At 41.4% G+C, this 17,333-nt stretch overlaps 1 protein-coding gene across 1 annotated transcript; it reads left to right on the top strand.

The window, feature by feature from the left end:
• The first annotated feature begins 2,014 nt into the window (after positions 1-2,014).
• LOC120733567 (E3 SUMO-protein ligase ZBED1-like) lies at positions 2,015-16,751 on the top strand. The gene is made up of 6 exons (XM_040031859.1): positions 2,015-2,147; positions 9,797-10,839; positions 10,985-11,301; positions 11,510-11,695; positions 15,805-15,865; positions 15,942-16,751. Exons 1-6 carry the CDS (start codon positions 2,061-2,063, stop codon positions 16,144-16,146), a joined length of 1,899 nt encoding a protein of 632 aa, XP_039887793.1. The 5' UTR covers positions 2,015-2,060; the 3' UTR covers positions 16,147-16,751.
• The last annotated feature ends 582 nt before the right edge of the window (positions 16,752-17,333 follow it).

Here is a 17,333-nt window from a genome sequence, read left to right as displayed (position 1 = left end):
GTGAGTGCGGCCCTGAAAGCTTACATATTATTTCTAAATCACTTCATGTAATGATAACAAGCCATCCTTTCTCTAGTGGGGTCTCACAGCTTTTATCTTTATAATCTTTCTGGTTGATTTGTAATATTAGAAACATGACTGCTGTCTTTTATCTGTGTGACTATACAGCCTGTTTCAGACATGACAACCAGACAGTGTCTGAAGTTATCTTTAATACATGCAACACAGCTGGAGATAGTCCAGACACTTTCTCACTTCTGATGATAATATTTTTGGTTTAGGTATTGTTGCTTTCTGGCTTGAAGCTTATCTACAAAAGCAGTTCAATAAGGAGAGATCATGTGGAAAAACCGAACATGATTTATTGAGATACAGAAATAAATGTAACTGTTAGGCAGTTAGACTCCAATGACCCATCATAGCAGAAGAAATCTCAGCAGTGACAGGATTTTGCATAAGCCACACCCCAGAGTCAAAATGCTGGTAGTGATGAAGATGGAGGCTGGGACAGGGTTCTGAGTGACCACGGTGAGGAGGAGAAAGGAGAGGAGGCGGGCTGCATAGCTGAGGATCTGAAACACAGAATGGCAGAAGCAGAAGAGCAACAGATTTAAAGCATGCAGAGTGGAGGCTGGCAAGAGCATGACTGGAATAAAGTAATGATGTCAGTACTGAGTTTGTGCTGGAAAATGAATAGATATAAACTAACAGCCACCAGGAAGCAGACAGATGACTTATTACAGACATGCCTTGTTTAAATTATGTATAAGCATCATTTTCTATGTCATCAGAATGTATCTGTATTATAGTTTTAGCTTTAGTCTTTGTATTAAAAGTTGGATGTCTGCATAATTGTAGACTATATGTCTGGTATGTATCATCTCAAGACTGTCATGATACAGTTTAGTCTCAGTTATGTACTTTGTGACAGTATAGGTACGTAATGCAGAAAAATTGCTCCACAGGCCATAACACTATATAATATAAATAAAATGATAATGAAATAAAAATTAAAAGCAAAGTGAAAAATAAATGTTATCCACAATAAGTAAATTGAAAATGGTGTTTAACTTTTGATAATGTAACACAACCTTTGTCCCAACCAGGACTCGAACCCGCGCTCAGACAGTTCAGTGTAAAAAAAAACAACCCATTTTTTTCCAATGCCCGAAAAGCTGCGATTTGATTGGCTGTTTCTCCGTTACACCTATACGCGATGGGCCGCCAGGAGAACAACTGAGATAATCCATCCAAAATACGAGGTTAGTCATTCATATACTGCTGCATGGGCTGGGCTGTAGTTACATCCTAAGGTTTTAAAAACTGAGCTTAAATAAATGATTAGCGGTAATAAAAGCCGAGGGAGGTCAACAGGGATCACTGACAGTCAGTGATCCCTGTTGACCTCCCTTTCTTTTGAGATCAAATAGAAAAAAATACATAACATTAAACATGTTAACAACACAAAAGACATATTAAACGCAGACTACTTTAGACCCCGGAAGTAGGATTCGTGGCGTCATCACTGAACAACCGGATATGAATGGAGCTCACCGCAGTGTAATTTACAGTTAATTTATGGTCATTTACTGTCAGGGGTGGAAGTAATGAATTACAAATACTCACGTTACTGTAATTAAGTAGATTTTTTGGGTACTTGTACTTTTATGAGTAATTTTTCAAGTGTGTAATTTTACTCATACTTGAGTACAACTTACACCATGTAATATACTGAGTACGCCCACAATTTGAATTAATATTCAAACCTTTCGTCTGCATTTTTGCAGCCAATAAAGCCGTGCACTCCCGACCGGCCAATTTAAGACGTAAGCAAAGAATAAACTCTGCTGCAGCAGCAGGCACAGGTGTCTGGAGGTGCTACATGGTGGAGTACAAACGACTTTATAGACGGAAGATGTGGAGACAAAGAAGCCAAAATGGTGACAGAGGACAACACTGTCAACCATGAAAACGACGTAGAAAAGACGGAGGACGTGTGCCCGTGGCCATACCTGGAGGAATTTTTCATATGCAGAGGGAGAAAAGGAGACAGCGTCCAGATGCAGTGCAAACTTTGTTTGAACTCTACAGTCATTTCAGCTTACAAGACTTCAGCGTCTAATCTAAAAAAAAAAAAACACATTGAGGTAAGAGGTTTTACAACTATACGTGTACAATATTGCCTTCTTATTTTTCATGTGTGTTAAGGTTATTAGTTTGGCTGAGATATTGTCACCGCCATTGGTTAGCCTGATATTAAAATAAGACGGAGCTAGCTAATGTGCGTGTGTGCATGCATAATTGAGCTAAATTCGTAGGAATGTTTTAGCTTATTATTTGGATAACCACCGTCATTACAATAAATTAAATTTGTAGTCATTTAAAACTCACAGGCCTACAATCAGCTGGCCTATATAAAAAACAAAAACAAAATTTGAACACAGTGCTGAGCTGCATCTCAAATTAATCTTCCAGCTCTCAGCTGACATGTACCAGAGCCCGATTGATGGATCAGTTGATCAGGATCATTGGCCTGATATAGGTCTATCATAGTGACGTGGCTCTTAATCAGTAGGGTTATATGTTTCCCAATATGATATATTTTTTTAAAGAACATAATGTGGATTGTTTTTATTTGTTAGCTGTATGGGCAGCATTTTTGTGTATGTGATCCCTTTCCTTAAATTACATTTGCTATATACACATATTTTGCTCTCTTAGTATTTTTAGGACCTGACTAATACTGAAAACTTTAGGGTGATACTGATAAAAAGGACTTAAAAATTTAGATACTGATACATTGGTCGATACTCTTTTTACAGATAGTATACAGATTACAGAACTTGGAATGTATACAGAAATTCATGTTTTTTGCAATTGTAACAAGTGTCACCTGGCAGTTTGTTGCTCTCTGCCAGGTGATTGGCTGAAGAGCTGTGAAAAGGTAGTGGGTGTGTGGGGTGAAGTCAGCGCCCTTCTGTGGAAAAAACCAGAGGCAATTAATTCACTCAGGTGCGAGTGGGTATACTGTCGTGTGACCACGAATTTTAATAGAAGAATTGATCAAGCCCTAGATCGACTGCGCGCAGGGAAACTGATCAATATTCTGTGCTGTCTCTGCTGTCCTTTTTTGTTCTTTTGATTGATTTGTAATTTTGTTTTGGTTAGTCCGTCCAGCCGTAGAGGCGGTTATCGATTGAGAGTAAGTTTTGTAAGGGCGGACTAACCTCTCTTTTGTTTTTCATTTATTTTAATTGTTTGTGCCACTTCCCTTTATCTCTCAGATCACAGGCCATACATAGCACTGATTCCCAGCTGCGCTGAGACCCGAATTGTTTGCAGTGTGTGCCACGATTGCAGTGTCGCTAAGCGGGGTGTGACGGGTTTGCAGTGTTATTTCGCACAGTTTGTGTGGTAAGTCTCGTGTGCAGCTGGGATATCAGCGGGATGTGTTGTAAGTCCTGTCTGGAAACGACTGGGAATTTGTACTTTTAACTCATATAATAAATAAATGATCAATTATTTCTTTGCCCCGTGTACTCATCCCTTGTCCTCGGTTACATTTTGGCGTTGTCGACAGGATTCAAGGGAGTGGCCATTTTGTTTTGTTATTTTGTAAGGACAGCAGGGACAGGTTTGTAAGATTGGAGAGAAGGAGCAGCCAGGTCTCGATCGCCATCATGGAGGGAAGCGAGCAACAAACAATGGCCCAACGTATACAGGAGTTGGAGAATGAACTTAGAGACTTGAAAACAGCATCTGTGGGTACAGAGAGGCCCTCTACATCAACAGGAGTTACAGGAAGTGAATCAGAGACTGTGAGACCCAATCCTGTGGTATACGTACAGCAGGATAGAAAGTTGCCAACATTTTCAGGGAAGTTGGACAATATGGGCTCACTGACTCTAGATGAGTGGATTGAGCAAATGAGAGACTTTGTGCGCACGCGAGGCAGAACAGAAAAAGAGCAAGCTCAAATCATTTTTAACCATTTAGAGGGTACTGCACGCACTGAGATAAAGTTTTTGCCAAAGGAACAGAAAGAAAATGTTGAGAAAATTTTTGATACACTGAAAGAAATGTATAGTTGCTTAGATTCCCACATTTCTTTGCAACGCAGATTTTTCAATCGCAAACAATTAGAAGGCGAGTCCTTAATTGACTTTTCTCATTCCTTGATGGCCTTAATGGACCAGATTATTAAAACGGATGAGGAAGCTGCAAGAAAAGCTTCAAAAGATCTGCGTGATCAATTTTGTGATGGTGTTAGAGATCTGACATTGAGGATCAGGCTGAGAGATTTGATTAATGCCAACCCACAGTGGACGATTCGTGAGGCGAGAGCCGAAGCGACCAGGTGGATGGCACAGCATGAGAATCAGCCTTTTAGGTCTAGATATAATCAGTCTGTTTCAGTCTCTGCAGATATGCAAGCTTCTTGTGAAAGTGTAGATTCTAGAACATCAGAATATGCTGAGTTGGTGTCCCTTTTTAAAGCCCAACAGACACAATTAGAGTTGGTCATTAAGGCATTAAACCCACAGGAGGTGGCTGCTTCTAGCAATCACACTTTTCGACGTAGAAGGACGGTGAATGGTAAACCCATTTGTTTTAGGTGTGAGCAAATTGGACATATTGCCCGATTTTGCCCGACATTACCCAATTCTGATGGAAATCAGCATGAAAGAGCAGCTAGGGCTGATGGCCAAACTACTGGGGCGGCGGAAAAACTAGTACCCACCAGTGCACAGAGCCACACACTGGTGGGAGGGTTGCAAGGCTCCAGTAATGTAGAACTCGGTCATCTAGTTGGTGAATGCTTGGAAGGGGAGGTTGATTTGGGTGGGGTTATTATTTCATGTCTGCTGGACACAGGGTCCATGGTCACAACAATCACAGAAAGCTCTTTTAAAAATAACTTTTCTCATCTCAGTGATAAAAGCTTAAAGACTGTGGTTGGTTGGGACTTAAAGCAGCTAATGGCCTACAAATCCCTTATTCTGGGTATATTGAGTTGGATGTTACAATCCTGGGAATTCACCTACCTCGTCGAGGGGTGTTGATTGTGGGAGATCCAACAGATAGCCACATGGCACAGAAAAAGACATCTGTACCTGGTGTGTTAGGAATGAATGTATTGAACCCCCTTTACTCTGAATTGTGTAAACAATATGGTTCTGACCTCTGGGAAGCTCCAGTTTTGAAGACTGCGCCACGTGGTTGGAGAAGAGCGTTGAGATACTGCCAAATGATGGAGGCCATGGCAAATTCTCCTGAACCCCATCGTGTTAGAGTACAGGGTAAGAAGTCTTTCTGTGTTCCAGCTGGAACGCAAAGTTATGTTCCTGTTACCTGTCCAAAGATGCCTGTGAATACACCTATTGACCTCTTGATTGAACCCCTCGGGCCTGATGATGGTTTTCTCCCGGAAGGCCTATTGGTGTCTCCTTCATTGGTAAAGGGAGAAGGAGGGGAGGCTTTAGTTCCAGTTACTAATGTGGGTAAAACTGATGTCTGGTTGACACCTCGTCGGGTGATTGCTACAGTTCAACTGGCCAGTGTGCTAGCAGAGGGTAACTCTGAAATACAGGTCTCTGTAAATTCACAGTGTTGTACAGCTTATATTTCCAGTCATACAATGGCAGACAATGCAGCGGAATTGGATCTGCCTGAATTTGAAAGTCTTGAGGAGAGCGAGAAACTGCAAGCAAAAGTTTTATTGCAGAAGTATAGCGGCGTGTTTGCCAAGAATGAGTTGGATGTTGGTTGTAGTAAATTGATCACTCATGAAATTCCTTTGATAGATGAAACACCAGTGCGACAACCATACAGGCGAATCCCTCCGTCTCAGTATGAACTGGCAAGGGATCATATCAAACAGCTGCTGCAAGCTCGCATCATCAGAGAAAGTAGTAGTCCGTACTCATCCCCAATAGTTCTTGTTCAAAAGAAGGATGGAAGTCTACGCATGTGTGTTGATTATAGACAGTTAAACGCCAAGACCAGAAAGGATGCATTTCCTCTGCCAAGGATTGAAGAATCCTTGGATGCTTTGACTGGTGCTCAGTGGTTTTCCACTTTGGACCTGGCTAGTGGTTATAATCAGGTGGAAATGGCTGAGAAGGATAAGATTAAAACTGCATTTTGTACCCCATTTGGTTTGTTTGAGTTCAACCGCATGCCGTTTGGTTTGTGTAATGCACCCAGTACATTTCAGCGCCTGATGGAGCGTTTGTTTGGAGATTGCAGACATCAGTCGGTGCTTTTGTATTTGGATGATGTGATTGTTTTTTCATCCTCCGTGCAACAGCATTTGGAGCGGTTGGAAGAAATCTTCTCTCGTCTGGATAAAGAGGGGCTTAAAGTGAAACTCTCCAAGTGCCAGTTTTTCCAGAGGCAAGTGAAATATTTGGGGCATGTGGTCTCTGCCGAAGGAGTTTCTACTGATCCAGATAAAATAGCTGCAGTGCGGGATTGGAAAATGCCCAGCAATCTAGCAGAACTGCGTTCCTTTTTAGGATTTGCTAGTTATTATAGGAGATTCATAGCTGGTTTTTCACGCATGGCTGCTCCCTTGCATAGATTGGTCTCTGCACTCCTCCCTCCAGGTAGAAAAGGTAGGACCCCCCCAAAACCGTTATTGGATTCTTGGGATTTGGAGTGTGAACAAAGTTTTCATCAGCTCAAGGCTGCTCTGGTTTCTGCACCAGTACTTGCTTTTGCTGATTTTCAGAAGCCATTTACATTGGAAGTAGATGCAAGCTATGGGGGTCTAGGGGCAGTGCTTTCCCAGGAGTATGAGGGTAAATTGCGGCCAATAGCTTTTGCCAGTCGGAGCTTAAAGCCTACAGAGAGGAATATGAGAAATTATAGTTCCATGAAGCTTGAGCTTGTAGCTCTCAAGTGGGCCGTCACTGAAAAGTTTAGGGAGTATCTTTTGGGTCATCGTTGCACTGTATTTACAGATAATAACCCACTAAGCCATCTGTCCACGGCAAAGCTAGGTGCCACAGAACAGAGGTGGGCATCAGAGCTGGCCGCTTTTGATTTGACCATAAAATACCGGCCTGGGGCTCAGAATGCTAATGCAGACGCATTGTCCCGCCTACATGGAACTGTAATGGAATTGGATGGTCCATTATCTAATGATATTGGAGTGCAGTGTGAGATGATTCCCAGTGTTCAGGCAGAGATAAGTGTTTTACCGGGTTGTTCTTTCTCTGATCTCTGTACGTTACAGAAACAAGACCCTGTGATTGGTCCCTTCTTAAAGTATTGGGAGGTGGCCAGGTTGCCAGATTCAAAGGAAAGAGATGGTCTTGGTAAGGGTTCGAGGGAATTGGTCCGTCAATGGGGGCGGATGAAACAAAGGGAGTCTGTGTTGTATCGCTGCACTCATACTCCTGATGGAGTGAGGGAGGTTGACCAGCTGGTGCTGCCACAGTGTTTACAGAGTCGCATCCTTTGTTTACTCCACGATGAGCATGGCCATCAAGGGGTTGAGCGTACACTGCAGTTGGTGCGCTCGCGATATTATTGGCCGCACATGTATGCAGATATTGAGAGATGGTGCAGAGATTGTGAAAGGTGTGTTCTTTCTAAGGCCGTTGTGCCAAAGATTAAAACCTTTATGGGTAGTATTTCTGCATCTCGGCCTCATGAAATTTTGGCAATTGATTTTACAGTACTTGAACCCTCAACTGATGGTAAAGAGAATATTTTGGTAATGACTGACATCTTTTCTAAATATACTCAGACTGTTCCTACAAAAGATCAGCGAGCCAGTACAGTGGCAGAGGCTTTAGTGAAGCATTGGTTTCATTTATTTGGGCCTCCAAGCCGTATACATTCTGATCAGGGGCGAAATTTTGAAAGCGCTTTGGTGCAACAGCTGTGTAAAATTTATAAGATAGAGAAGAGTCGGACGACACCCTATCATCCACAAGGTAATGGTCAATGTGAACGATTTAATCGTACACTTCATGACTTGCTGCGTGCCCTGCCTCCTGAACAAAAGCGCCGGTGGCCGCGGCACCTCTCCCAAGTCACATATGCGTATAACACCACAGTACATCAGACAACTGGCATGACTCCATATTATTTGATGTTCGGGCGAGAGCCACGGTTGCCAGTGGATTTTTGGTTGGGTGCTGGCAGTGAAGTTGATGAGGACGTCACTCTTGAAGAGTGGGTACAGGAACACCAAAAGTCCTTGGCTGCTGCATATGATGTTGTGCAGCAACGGTTAGAAAGGAGAAGGGTTCAGAGAGATTTGAATTCCTCTAAATGTGCTAGTCCTGATTTGGAGCAGGGCGATTTGGTGTATATGAGAAACCACTCTGTAAGAGGTCGCAATAAGATTCAAGATTTTTGGGATCCCACGCCCTTTCAAGTAGTGCGACCCTCCTCCTGGTCATGGCGTAGTATATTCAGTCGCTCCTGCTGGGCACACTGGTCCACTTCGACAAGTACATCGAACTGAGTTGAGAAACATTCCAATCAGGGAATTGGATGGAGACCAAGATAGTGGCCTACAAATGTCAAAACAGGATGATCTAACTGGAATGTTGGCCACAAACGTCAGTATGGTTGATGAAGTGGAACAGGTGTTTACAGAACAGGGAGATGGAGGCGATTCTGCAGTGTTGGAGGAAGGGACGTTGAGTCCCACACATGTGGGGGTGCCCCATTTGGATTGTTCTGGGGACCTAGAACCTGGGGAGGAAGATGTTGCCAGCTTGACGCAAGGGTCTCGTAGGTCAATGAGGAAGACTGCTGGACAGCACTCAAACCCATTTAAATTGCCACAATCCATTATAAAATGAGCAAAATTTTAAGTGTGCTCTCTTTTCAGCTCATCGTCGGGTCGCCGATGCCCTTTGAAGGGGAGGGTTGTAACAAGTGTCACCTGGCAGTTTGTTGCTCTCTGCCAGGTGATTGGCTGAAGAGCTGTGAAAAGGTAGTGGGTGTGTGGGGTGAAGTCAGCGCCCTTCTGTGGAAAAAACCAGAGGCAATTAATTCACTCAGGTGCGAGTGGGTATACTGTCGTGTGACCACGAATTTTAATAGAAGAATTGATCAAGCCCTAGATCGACTGCGCGCAGGGAAACTGATCAATATTCTGTGCTGTCTCTGCTGTCCTTTTTTGTTCTTTTGATTGATTTGTAATTTTGTTTTGGTTAGTCCGTCCAGCCGTAGAGGCGGTTATCGATTGAGAGTAAGTTTTGTAAGGGCGGACTAACCTCTCTTTTGTTTTTCATTTATTTTAATTGTTTGTGCCACTTCCCTTTATCTCTCAGATCACAGGCCATACATAGCACTGATTCCCAGCTGCGCTGAGACCCGAATTGTTTGCAGTGTGTGCCACGATTGCAGTGTCGCTAAGCGGGGTGTGACGGGTTTGCAGTGTTATTTCGCACAGTTTGTGTGGTAAGTCTCGTGTGCAGCTGGGATATCAGCGGGATGTGTTGTAAGTCCTGTCTGGAAACGACTGGGAATTTGTACTTTTAACTCATATAATAAATAAATGATCAATTATTTCTTTGCCCCGTGTACTCATCCCTTGTCCTCGGTTACACAATGATCGTTCAAAATTGGTTTACATTTGTAAATAAATACAGCAATATATCTGCAAGATTTGACCAAATTCACCACTCTTTTATACTATGCTAAACAATCAGAGATTAGCTCATGTCTAGTTGAATGATGTTTTAAAAATGTTTTCCTGTAGTGTTAATCACAGTGATGTTATGAAGTAATGTATGAACCTGACGTATGATAATATTTATCTCTACAGAGGAAACATCCATCGAAGATTGAGCAGTACAATATCACTGTGGCATCAACATCTCGTCAGCGAAAGACCACAGCCACACCAAACAAGCTCTCAGCAAATACACAAGCCAAGTTACCAGACCTGATGTTGAGAGCTGCAAACAAACATGTTCCACAAGCAACTGTTGACATGCTTGTCATCAATTTCATATGTGAGGGTCTACAGCCATTTGCAGTGGTAGAACAGCCATCTTTCAAAGAATTGGTTACCACATTACAACCTCAAGCCAAAGTCATCTCCAGACCCACTGTCCGTGCCAGAATCTGTGAAGCTGCTGATCACATGAAGATGACTTTGGTTGCAGCATTGGATAAAGTCAAATTTGTTGCTACCACTACTGATTGTTGGTCATCAGAAAAGTTACCTTGGAGTCACATGCCATTGGAGGAAGAGTCCCTGGAAAGAAGATCTGCAGCACCAGCATGCAAAAGATTGAGAGGGTCTCACACATTTGACATGCTTGCTGGTGCGCTTGATGATATCCATTGCCAATACAAGATTAGAGGCAAAGTTGTAAGAACCACAACTGATATGTGGAAGGCCTTGACAAAGTTGGATCCACTGTTTGGGGCACAAAATGATGCAGATGAAGCTGAAGATGAAGCAGACCCAGAAACTATTGACCTGACTGACCATATTGACTACCATGAGGCAAGTGCAATTCTTGATGAAGACTCTGGTTTGGAGTATCAACTCCCGCCTCATCAGCGATGTGCATGTCACCTGCTAAACCTTGTGGCAACATCTGATGCTGCCCTAGCAGAGAGCATGAATGAAACCTACAAGAGGCTCTCCCGTGCATGCTTTGCAAAATGCCAGGCCATTTGGAACAAAACTCATTTGGCTAATGAAGTGGTAGAGGACAAGTGTGAACTACAGATCATTCGTCTCAATGCAACACAATGGAATTCAACCTACCTTGCCATTGAAAGGATAATACGCATCATTGATGAGAAGGGGGAAAATGCCATCAGGAGCATTTGTGAGGAGTTCAAGGTGAAAATGTGAGTAAAATTGGACACCTACCAATATGGTTGCAAATCTTGTGAATTTTCCTTAATGGATGGTTAAAAACGTGAGCAGACTCTTAATATTAAATCAGAAGATCCCTGTTATAGTCATGGTGGGTTTTGTTGTTGTGTCTTACAGGTTGAGTCCTGCAGAAGTTGCATTCCTTAGGGAGTACTGTACCACCATGAAGCCACTGGTGAAAGCTTCAAACATTCTTCAGTCTGAGTCCACTTCCTTTATGGGATGGGTCCTGCCAGTAATCCAACAACTACTGTTCAAACTTAGCAAGCTGGAGACATCAAGCAAGACATGCGTGCCACTCATCAGAGTCCTGCAAAATGGCCTTCAAAAGCGTTTTGGAGCGATGATGGAGGATCCAGAGTTGGCTGCAGCTGCAGTCCTCTTACCCAAGTTCAAGACTTCCTGGACTGACAGAGCAGATGTAACAGAGGCTGGTAAGGATTCATGTGATCCCATTTTTGTGTATTTTTACATTTGAACACATGCTTAAGTGAGTATTTCACCTAATACATTGTAAGTTATTGATGGTCTGTCCTGAATACTAAACAATCCTTTTTGAGAATTTGTCGTTTTAAAATTTGTGTTCAGGAATAATCACTGAAATGTAAATAACAAAATTGTGTTATCTACTTGCAATTACAGCCTTGACATACATCAAACAACATCTTGAAACGACAGAGCATGAGAGTGAGGATCAGCAAAGAGAGTCATCTGATGAAGATGAATTCTTCTCCAGACCAATCTCCAGAAGGCTGCAAAGTGCAGTTGAGCTTGATGATTACCTTGCTTGTGCCACAGACACCATGGAGCTGCTGCACTCCTTCTCAGGTATCAAAAACCTCTCTCTTAAACTGAACACAGCTCTGCCTGCTTCTGCTGCGTGTGAACGACTTTTTAGCTGTGCTGGTCTACTCTTCACAGCCAAACGAAGTCGGATTGCCTCTGTTAATTTAGAAAACCAGCTCTTGCTGAAACTGAACAAAAGGTTCAGAAAGTAAAGTGTGACAGAAATGCTAAGAGTTTAAGACACTCACCTGCCTGTTGTTCAGTGTATGGGGAAAAGTTTAAACGGTTCTACGCATGTTCAGAAACATATTTGTCATTGTTTTAACAAATAAAATTCCTTCTTTTATATCTACATTTATTTACAAAACAAGTTACCTTTCTATACCTTGTTCATCTGAGAAATGTGCTTTGAACATAAATATTTATACTGGTGAATCGAGTTGAATGCCTGCTATTGACGACAGAATAAAACATCAGTCTGTTAAAAAGTAATTAATACTCTAGTTTTTGAGAAGAGTACTTTGTACTTTTACTCAAGTATTTTTTAACACCAGTACTTTTACTTGTAATTGAGTACAATTTAACCAGTGTAACAGTACTTGTACTTGAGTACAAATTTTGAGTACAGCAGGTGGATGAGGGAAAGGGGAGGAAGGAGGAGGAGAGACCCGTGGTGGCCGCCTGACCGGCCGCGTCTCGTATTGAAAAGGAACCCGATTTGTCCCGGACTCCAGCTTGAATGAAAAAAAAAATACACAAAGCTGGAGTTCTTCTGTGTCTTTACGTGGCCAGCGGCCTCTTCTTCTCCCATTCTCTCTCCCTCTCTCTCCTGTTGCTACTTAAATGATGAAACTGATCAATGATCAGCTGATCGCTTTTCTCTCTTGTTTGTTTATCGCGCATTTCGAGCCAGAAAGAGGAAACCAGCGGTGGTCGCTCTAAACAACAGCAGCAGGTTAAAACTTGATCAGCTGCTGTTAGAATTTATTTAATATTACTTTCTAGTATCAGCTGATGTTGGCTGGAGCCACAGCTGTAACAGCTGCTGGTCATGATATCGGTTTGGATATATGGTGAGAGGGAAACGTGAAGATGAAACCAGGAGATGTCCTTACTGAATCATCAGAGCTGAACAGGTGATGGAGAAACAGGTTTACCTTTTAGGTGACATGAATAAGTTGAAGGGAAGTTATGAACTGTTTCTGAGAGACAAATAACATCAGGATCCTTTTTTACTGACAGCTGGTAACTGTGCAGGGACGGGTCTAGCAAAGTTTTGCAAGGGGGCAGGTAACCATATACATGCACTGTTTATAAGATTGGGGAAACCTGCAGTCAGCTGAGACTGAAGAAGTCAATTGGATGAGTGACGAAACGTTTTTCCCACAAAACGTAAAGTCCAGATGAACAGAATCAACTTTTGGAGATACTATATAGCTCATGCTAACATCACATCTTCACATTTTTCTTTTTAGAGGTAACAATAACTTTGCATTCTCGCTACTCACCATGCTCTAAAACAGCTATATGTTAGCAATGACAACATTTAACAAATGTTTTTAAAATTCTAGCCGTGCTAATTAGCCTTAGGATTGGTTGAGGTCTGTGCAAGCCTTTGGAACAAAATCAGTCTTTTTAAAGCTCACTATTTTCCAGCTGAGCCTATAGCACATTTGTTAAAGTCAGTCCGGATTGTACAGCTTCTAATCAGAAACAATTAAAGTTTGTTTCTTTTTTTCTGCTTATCAATCTTTTTCTGTAAGTAGTTACTGAAATACAGTCAACCTTTCTTCATTTTCCTAAGTGTGTGTGTGTGTATATGTGTGTATATATATATATGTGTATATATGTATATACATATATATGTGTATGTGTATATATATATATATATATATATATATATATATGTATGTATGTGTGTGTGTATATATATACACACACACACAATCACCCCCCAGTCCCACACAGATCAACACAACCATCAAACATATTAGAGGAATATAACAGTAACAAAAGTAGATTTAAACAGGCAATACCTCTAGACTAGCAAAATAAGAGATAAAGGGTTGCCACTTGTGGAAAAAATTTGGCTGTGCAACCTCTCAACGTATGTTTAATTTTTTCAAGTTTTAAAAAAAACATGACATCTTCAAGCCATCGGGAAACAGTAGGATACTTAACAGACTTCCAATGCAACAATATTAGACGTCTCGCTAATAGGGATGTGAAGGCTATAATATCCTTTTGTGTGGAATCAAGTGTAAGTGAGCGAACAGGAATCCCAAATACAGCAATCAGAGGACAAGGATGAAGAGTTACCCCAAGAACAGTTGACATAATAGCAAAATACCCTGTCCAGAAACCTTGTAGCTCAGGACACAGAAAAAACATGTGGCTAAGGTACGACCAGTACTTTTAACATTTTATCAATTATTTACCAAATTAAAAAACAACATGTGGTAACTTATTTTTAATTTTGCTGCATACAAGTTGAATGAATGCTTACTGGATCTAGAACACCATTTAGATCATAACAGCTCCTGATCAGGATGAATTTCATTTTCAAATCAAATTTCATGTCGCAGTTTCACAATTTTGTAACATATTATTTCAAAGCTTGCTTATGGGCTTGTTTTGGAGCAGACCAACAGTCAGGCTCGTCGTCACCCTTACTGTCAGACTCTGAATTGTTCTGCTATATCTCACCTGGCTGAGTGGGGACACATGTACTAAACGTTAGAGTTCCCACTGCAGGAGCTTGGGTTTGAGTCTGCCCTCGACCGTTTCCTGTGTGCCATACCGCCTCACTCTCTCCCCACCTTCCTGCCTCATGTTCTGAAATCTCTTCCTCTCCATCATCTTTGAGTTTCTTTGAGTGGAGCTTCTTTTGCAGCTGTGACAAAATATAGAACGGTTTCTGCAACCAGGGGAGTAAAATGTGCTGCAGTGTGAGGGCGCACAGGTGTAGGTGTGGAATTTTACATATAAATATTATAGTTTACTTCATGCACAAGAAATGTAAACATTTAATCTAAGCCACTTTTCATCAACTACATAACCTTTATTGGAGAGTACATTCATAAATTGTGTGTATCACACACACAAACACACATCCACTAAACTCTCTCGTTTTATATCTCTCCCTCTCTCTGGTGAATGATGGAAGTTTGGTGGACTGTGTGGTTTGTCTGGCTGAAAGTTGTGTTTTTTTTATGTGTGGCGTGTTGTGAGGCTGATGATGAGTTAGTGTAATTGTGTATGGTGTTGTTAGTGTAGTTTATGTGGCGTTAGTGGTTTTTCCTGGATGCAGAGCAGGTCAGTATGCCGTGGACTTTTACACCACCATGTTAGGGATGGAGTAAAGTAATAAAGCTTGCGTGGAGAAGCTGCTGCAGGGGCTTCCTCAGCTGAGCTCTGAGGACAGAGCTGTCCTGGATGCTAACTTTTCTTTGGAGGAGATTAGTGCTGCTGCTGGTCAGCTGGCTCCTGCACAGGGAGGGCTGCCTGCAGACTTCTGTAAAAGACTGTTACTGGCATCGAGTCATCGTGTGGGGCTCTCTCTTCTCCCTAAAAAACAGAGATTTGTCTCTGCTTAGAACTGGAGACGTGGCTCTGTTATGCACAGATTACTAACTTCCTTCAAAAGTACTGGCCACCAGGCCGAAACACTTTGTGAAATGAATCACTCACAGGGATCAGTCGTACTGTGTACCACACAGCTCTAATGTGAACAAGAGTTTTCTCATGAGAGACTTGGTAGTTATTTGTAAATTGTACGGTTTGATGTTGGAATAATTTCTTTAGCTTAAGAGAAAGTGTTTGATAGGATTGACAATCTTTTTTGTTTTTCCATTATGAGAAGTTTTGCTTTTTGGAGGTGGATTTTTGTCACTTTCGGGGCTGTTGTATCAGGCGGCTTTCTGTTTTGTAAAAGTGGATGATGGGCTGAGCTGCCCAGTATAAGTTTGGAGAGGATCTAACTGGAATGTCCTGTTTCTGGAATATATATTTATATTGGTATATTTGTTAGAAATTTAATCTTTGTTGAATGTTTTAAGAGATAAATAAGCAAAGTTATCTAGATTTATGTTGGCAGGTTTATGTCGGAGGCCTCTGCTGGTGTTGTCATTGTTTTTCTGTTTTCATTACAGATCAGAGTGATGTGGACTTTCTCAAAAGATGTTTAGATTTGTATGAGAACCTTCAGCAAAGGTGAGCTGGTGAAAAAATATGGTGTAACAGGTTTGTTGGTGGTCATATAGAGACTTTTTTTTTTTTTTTTTTTTAGGAAAAGAAGAGTCTTGGAGGTTGCCATGGAGACGGTCTGTGTCAGACTGTCTAAACCAAAAATGGATGCTGTACATACACTGATAAATGTCATTTCAGGAGTGGCCAGATTGAAATCCAGAGAAAACTATGCTAGAGGTGAAAGGTCAAACATTGGTCATCATGTTGAGATTTTTTTAATACCACAGACTGACAAAGAAAACTGAAATTTGTGAATTTTAAAGGTGTGCAAGATGTGCTGTGTTCAGTCGCAGGGCCTTGCCCTTTTATTTCATTTGTCTTTGGTTTTTATTTTTGCTCTTGTAATTATTTTGTGATAAAACTTTTTCTATTTTGAGATCAAGATTCAAGTGGAAATCTTTGTGTGTCTGTCTCTCTCCCTTGGTTTCTGTAGAGGTACAGTGTGGGGGCGCCTGGATAAATGTTAAACAGAAGCTAGATGTAGTGTTCCTCCACTGTCCATTAAGGATATGAGGAAAAGAAATGGTCAAGAACAAAGTGTATGGTGTATTTATAAAAGAAAATGGCTTTTAAATTGTATACCAAAACGACCACCAGAAAGTCAACTACAACTTGTTACATAATCATCATGACTGTTGTATCAGTTTAACAGTTTATGGGTTGACTTCTTTCTGTTCATTCACTGTTTACATCATGAAGGAAAAAGAAGGCAACAGGCTGAGAAATGAAGCTGTTGTGTGTCTTTGTGGCCACACGGGGGCAGTGCTGCATAAATAGTAGAATCTCTTCCTGGACACTTTTTCTAGACCTCTTTTTAAATGAATAATAAAGACAACAACAAAATGAATTACATCAGGATCTGATATGGTTTTGTGTTTTTTTAGCTTTATATATTTCAGAATGCCTAGAGTTTGTTTGTTTCCCATGTTTTGTGATACAGAACATCTCCTCTCAGACGGCTGTTGTCTCATAATGGGTCATTACCTGGTCTGATGGGGTGTTTGTTCCATTTATAAATCAAGTGATTGATTTGTGAAATGAGAGATGGCCTCTGACCTGCTGACTGGTGTCTGATCTTCTCTGCTCCCCTCAAATTTGACAACTACTCAGCTAATGTGATGGTGGACAGGAAGTCACTAAACCTGGGACTCTGGAAACACATTTCTAGGGATAAAAAGTTAATGTAGATCGTTTCAGGGGATAAATATGAAATGATCGATTTGGCGATTATACTAATATAGTAAGAAAAGAATGTATGAAGAAAAGATTTTTTATCTATACACTTAAGCAACGACCAGAGTCTTAGAATTGCACTTTCACCAGGTTTTAACTTGACAGGAACAACAGAACTTCTCTGTCCTCCGTTAATTATAAGGGGTCACATCCTGAGTTACACAATGAGTCTTCAAATTTGTGCGATAACCCACGGATG

This window comes from Simochromis diagramma, unplaced genomic scaffold, assembly GCF_900408965.1.
Source record: "Simochromis diagramma unplaced genomic scaffold, fSimDia1.1 OVJJ01000226.1, whole genome shotgun sequence".
NCBI classification, from domain to species: Eukaryota; Metazoa; Chordata; class Actinopteri; order Cichliformes; family Cichlidae; genus Simochromis; species Simochromis diagramma.
The sequence above is the reverse complement of the archived record's forward strand: the minus strand, read 5'-3'. Positions and strand labels throughout refer to the sequence as shown.

What these genes read in the sequence shown, in the direction of transcription:
- LOC120733567 (XM_040031859.1), top strand. Translation starts at nt 2,061, where the DNA reads ATGCAGTGCAAACTTTGTTTGAACTCTACAGTCATTTCAGCTTACAAG. An exon ending in AAAAAAAAAAACACATTGAG is followed by an intron (nt 2,148 to 9,796) that starts GTAAGAGGTTTT and finishes TTATCTCTACAG; the next exon opens with AGGAAACATCCATCGAAGAT. An exon ending in GCTGCTGCACTCCTTCTCAG is followed by an intron (nt 11,696 to 15,804) that starts GTATCAAAAACC and finishes TTTTCATTACAG; the next exon opens with ATCAGAGTGATGTGGACTTT.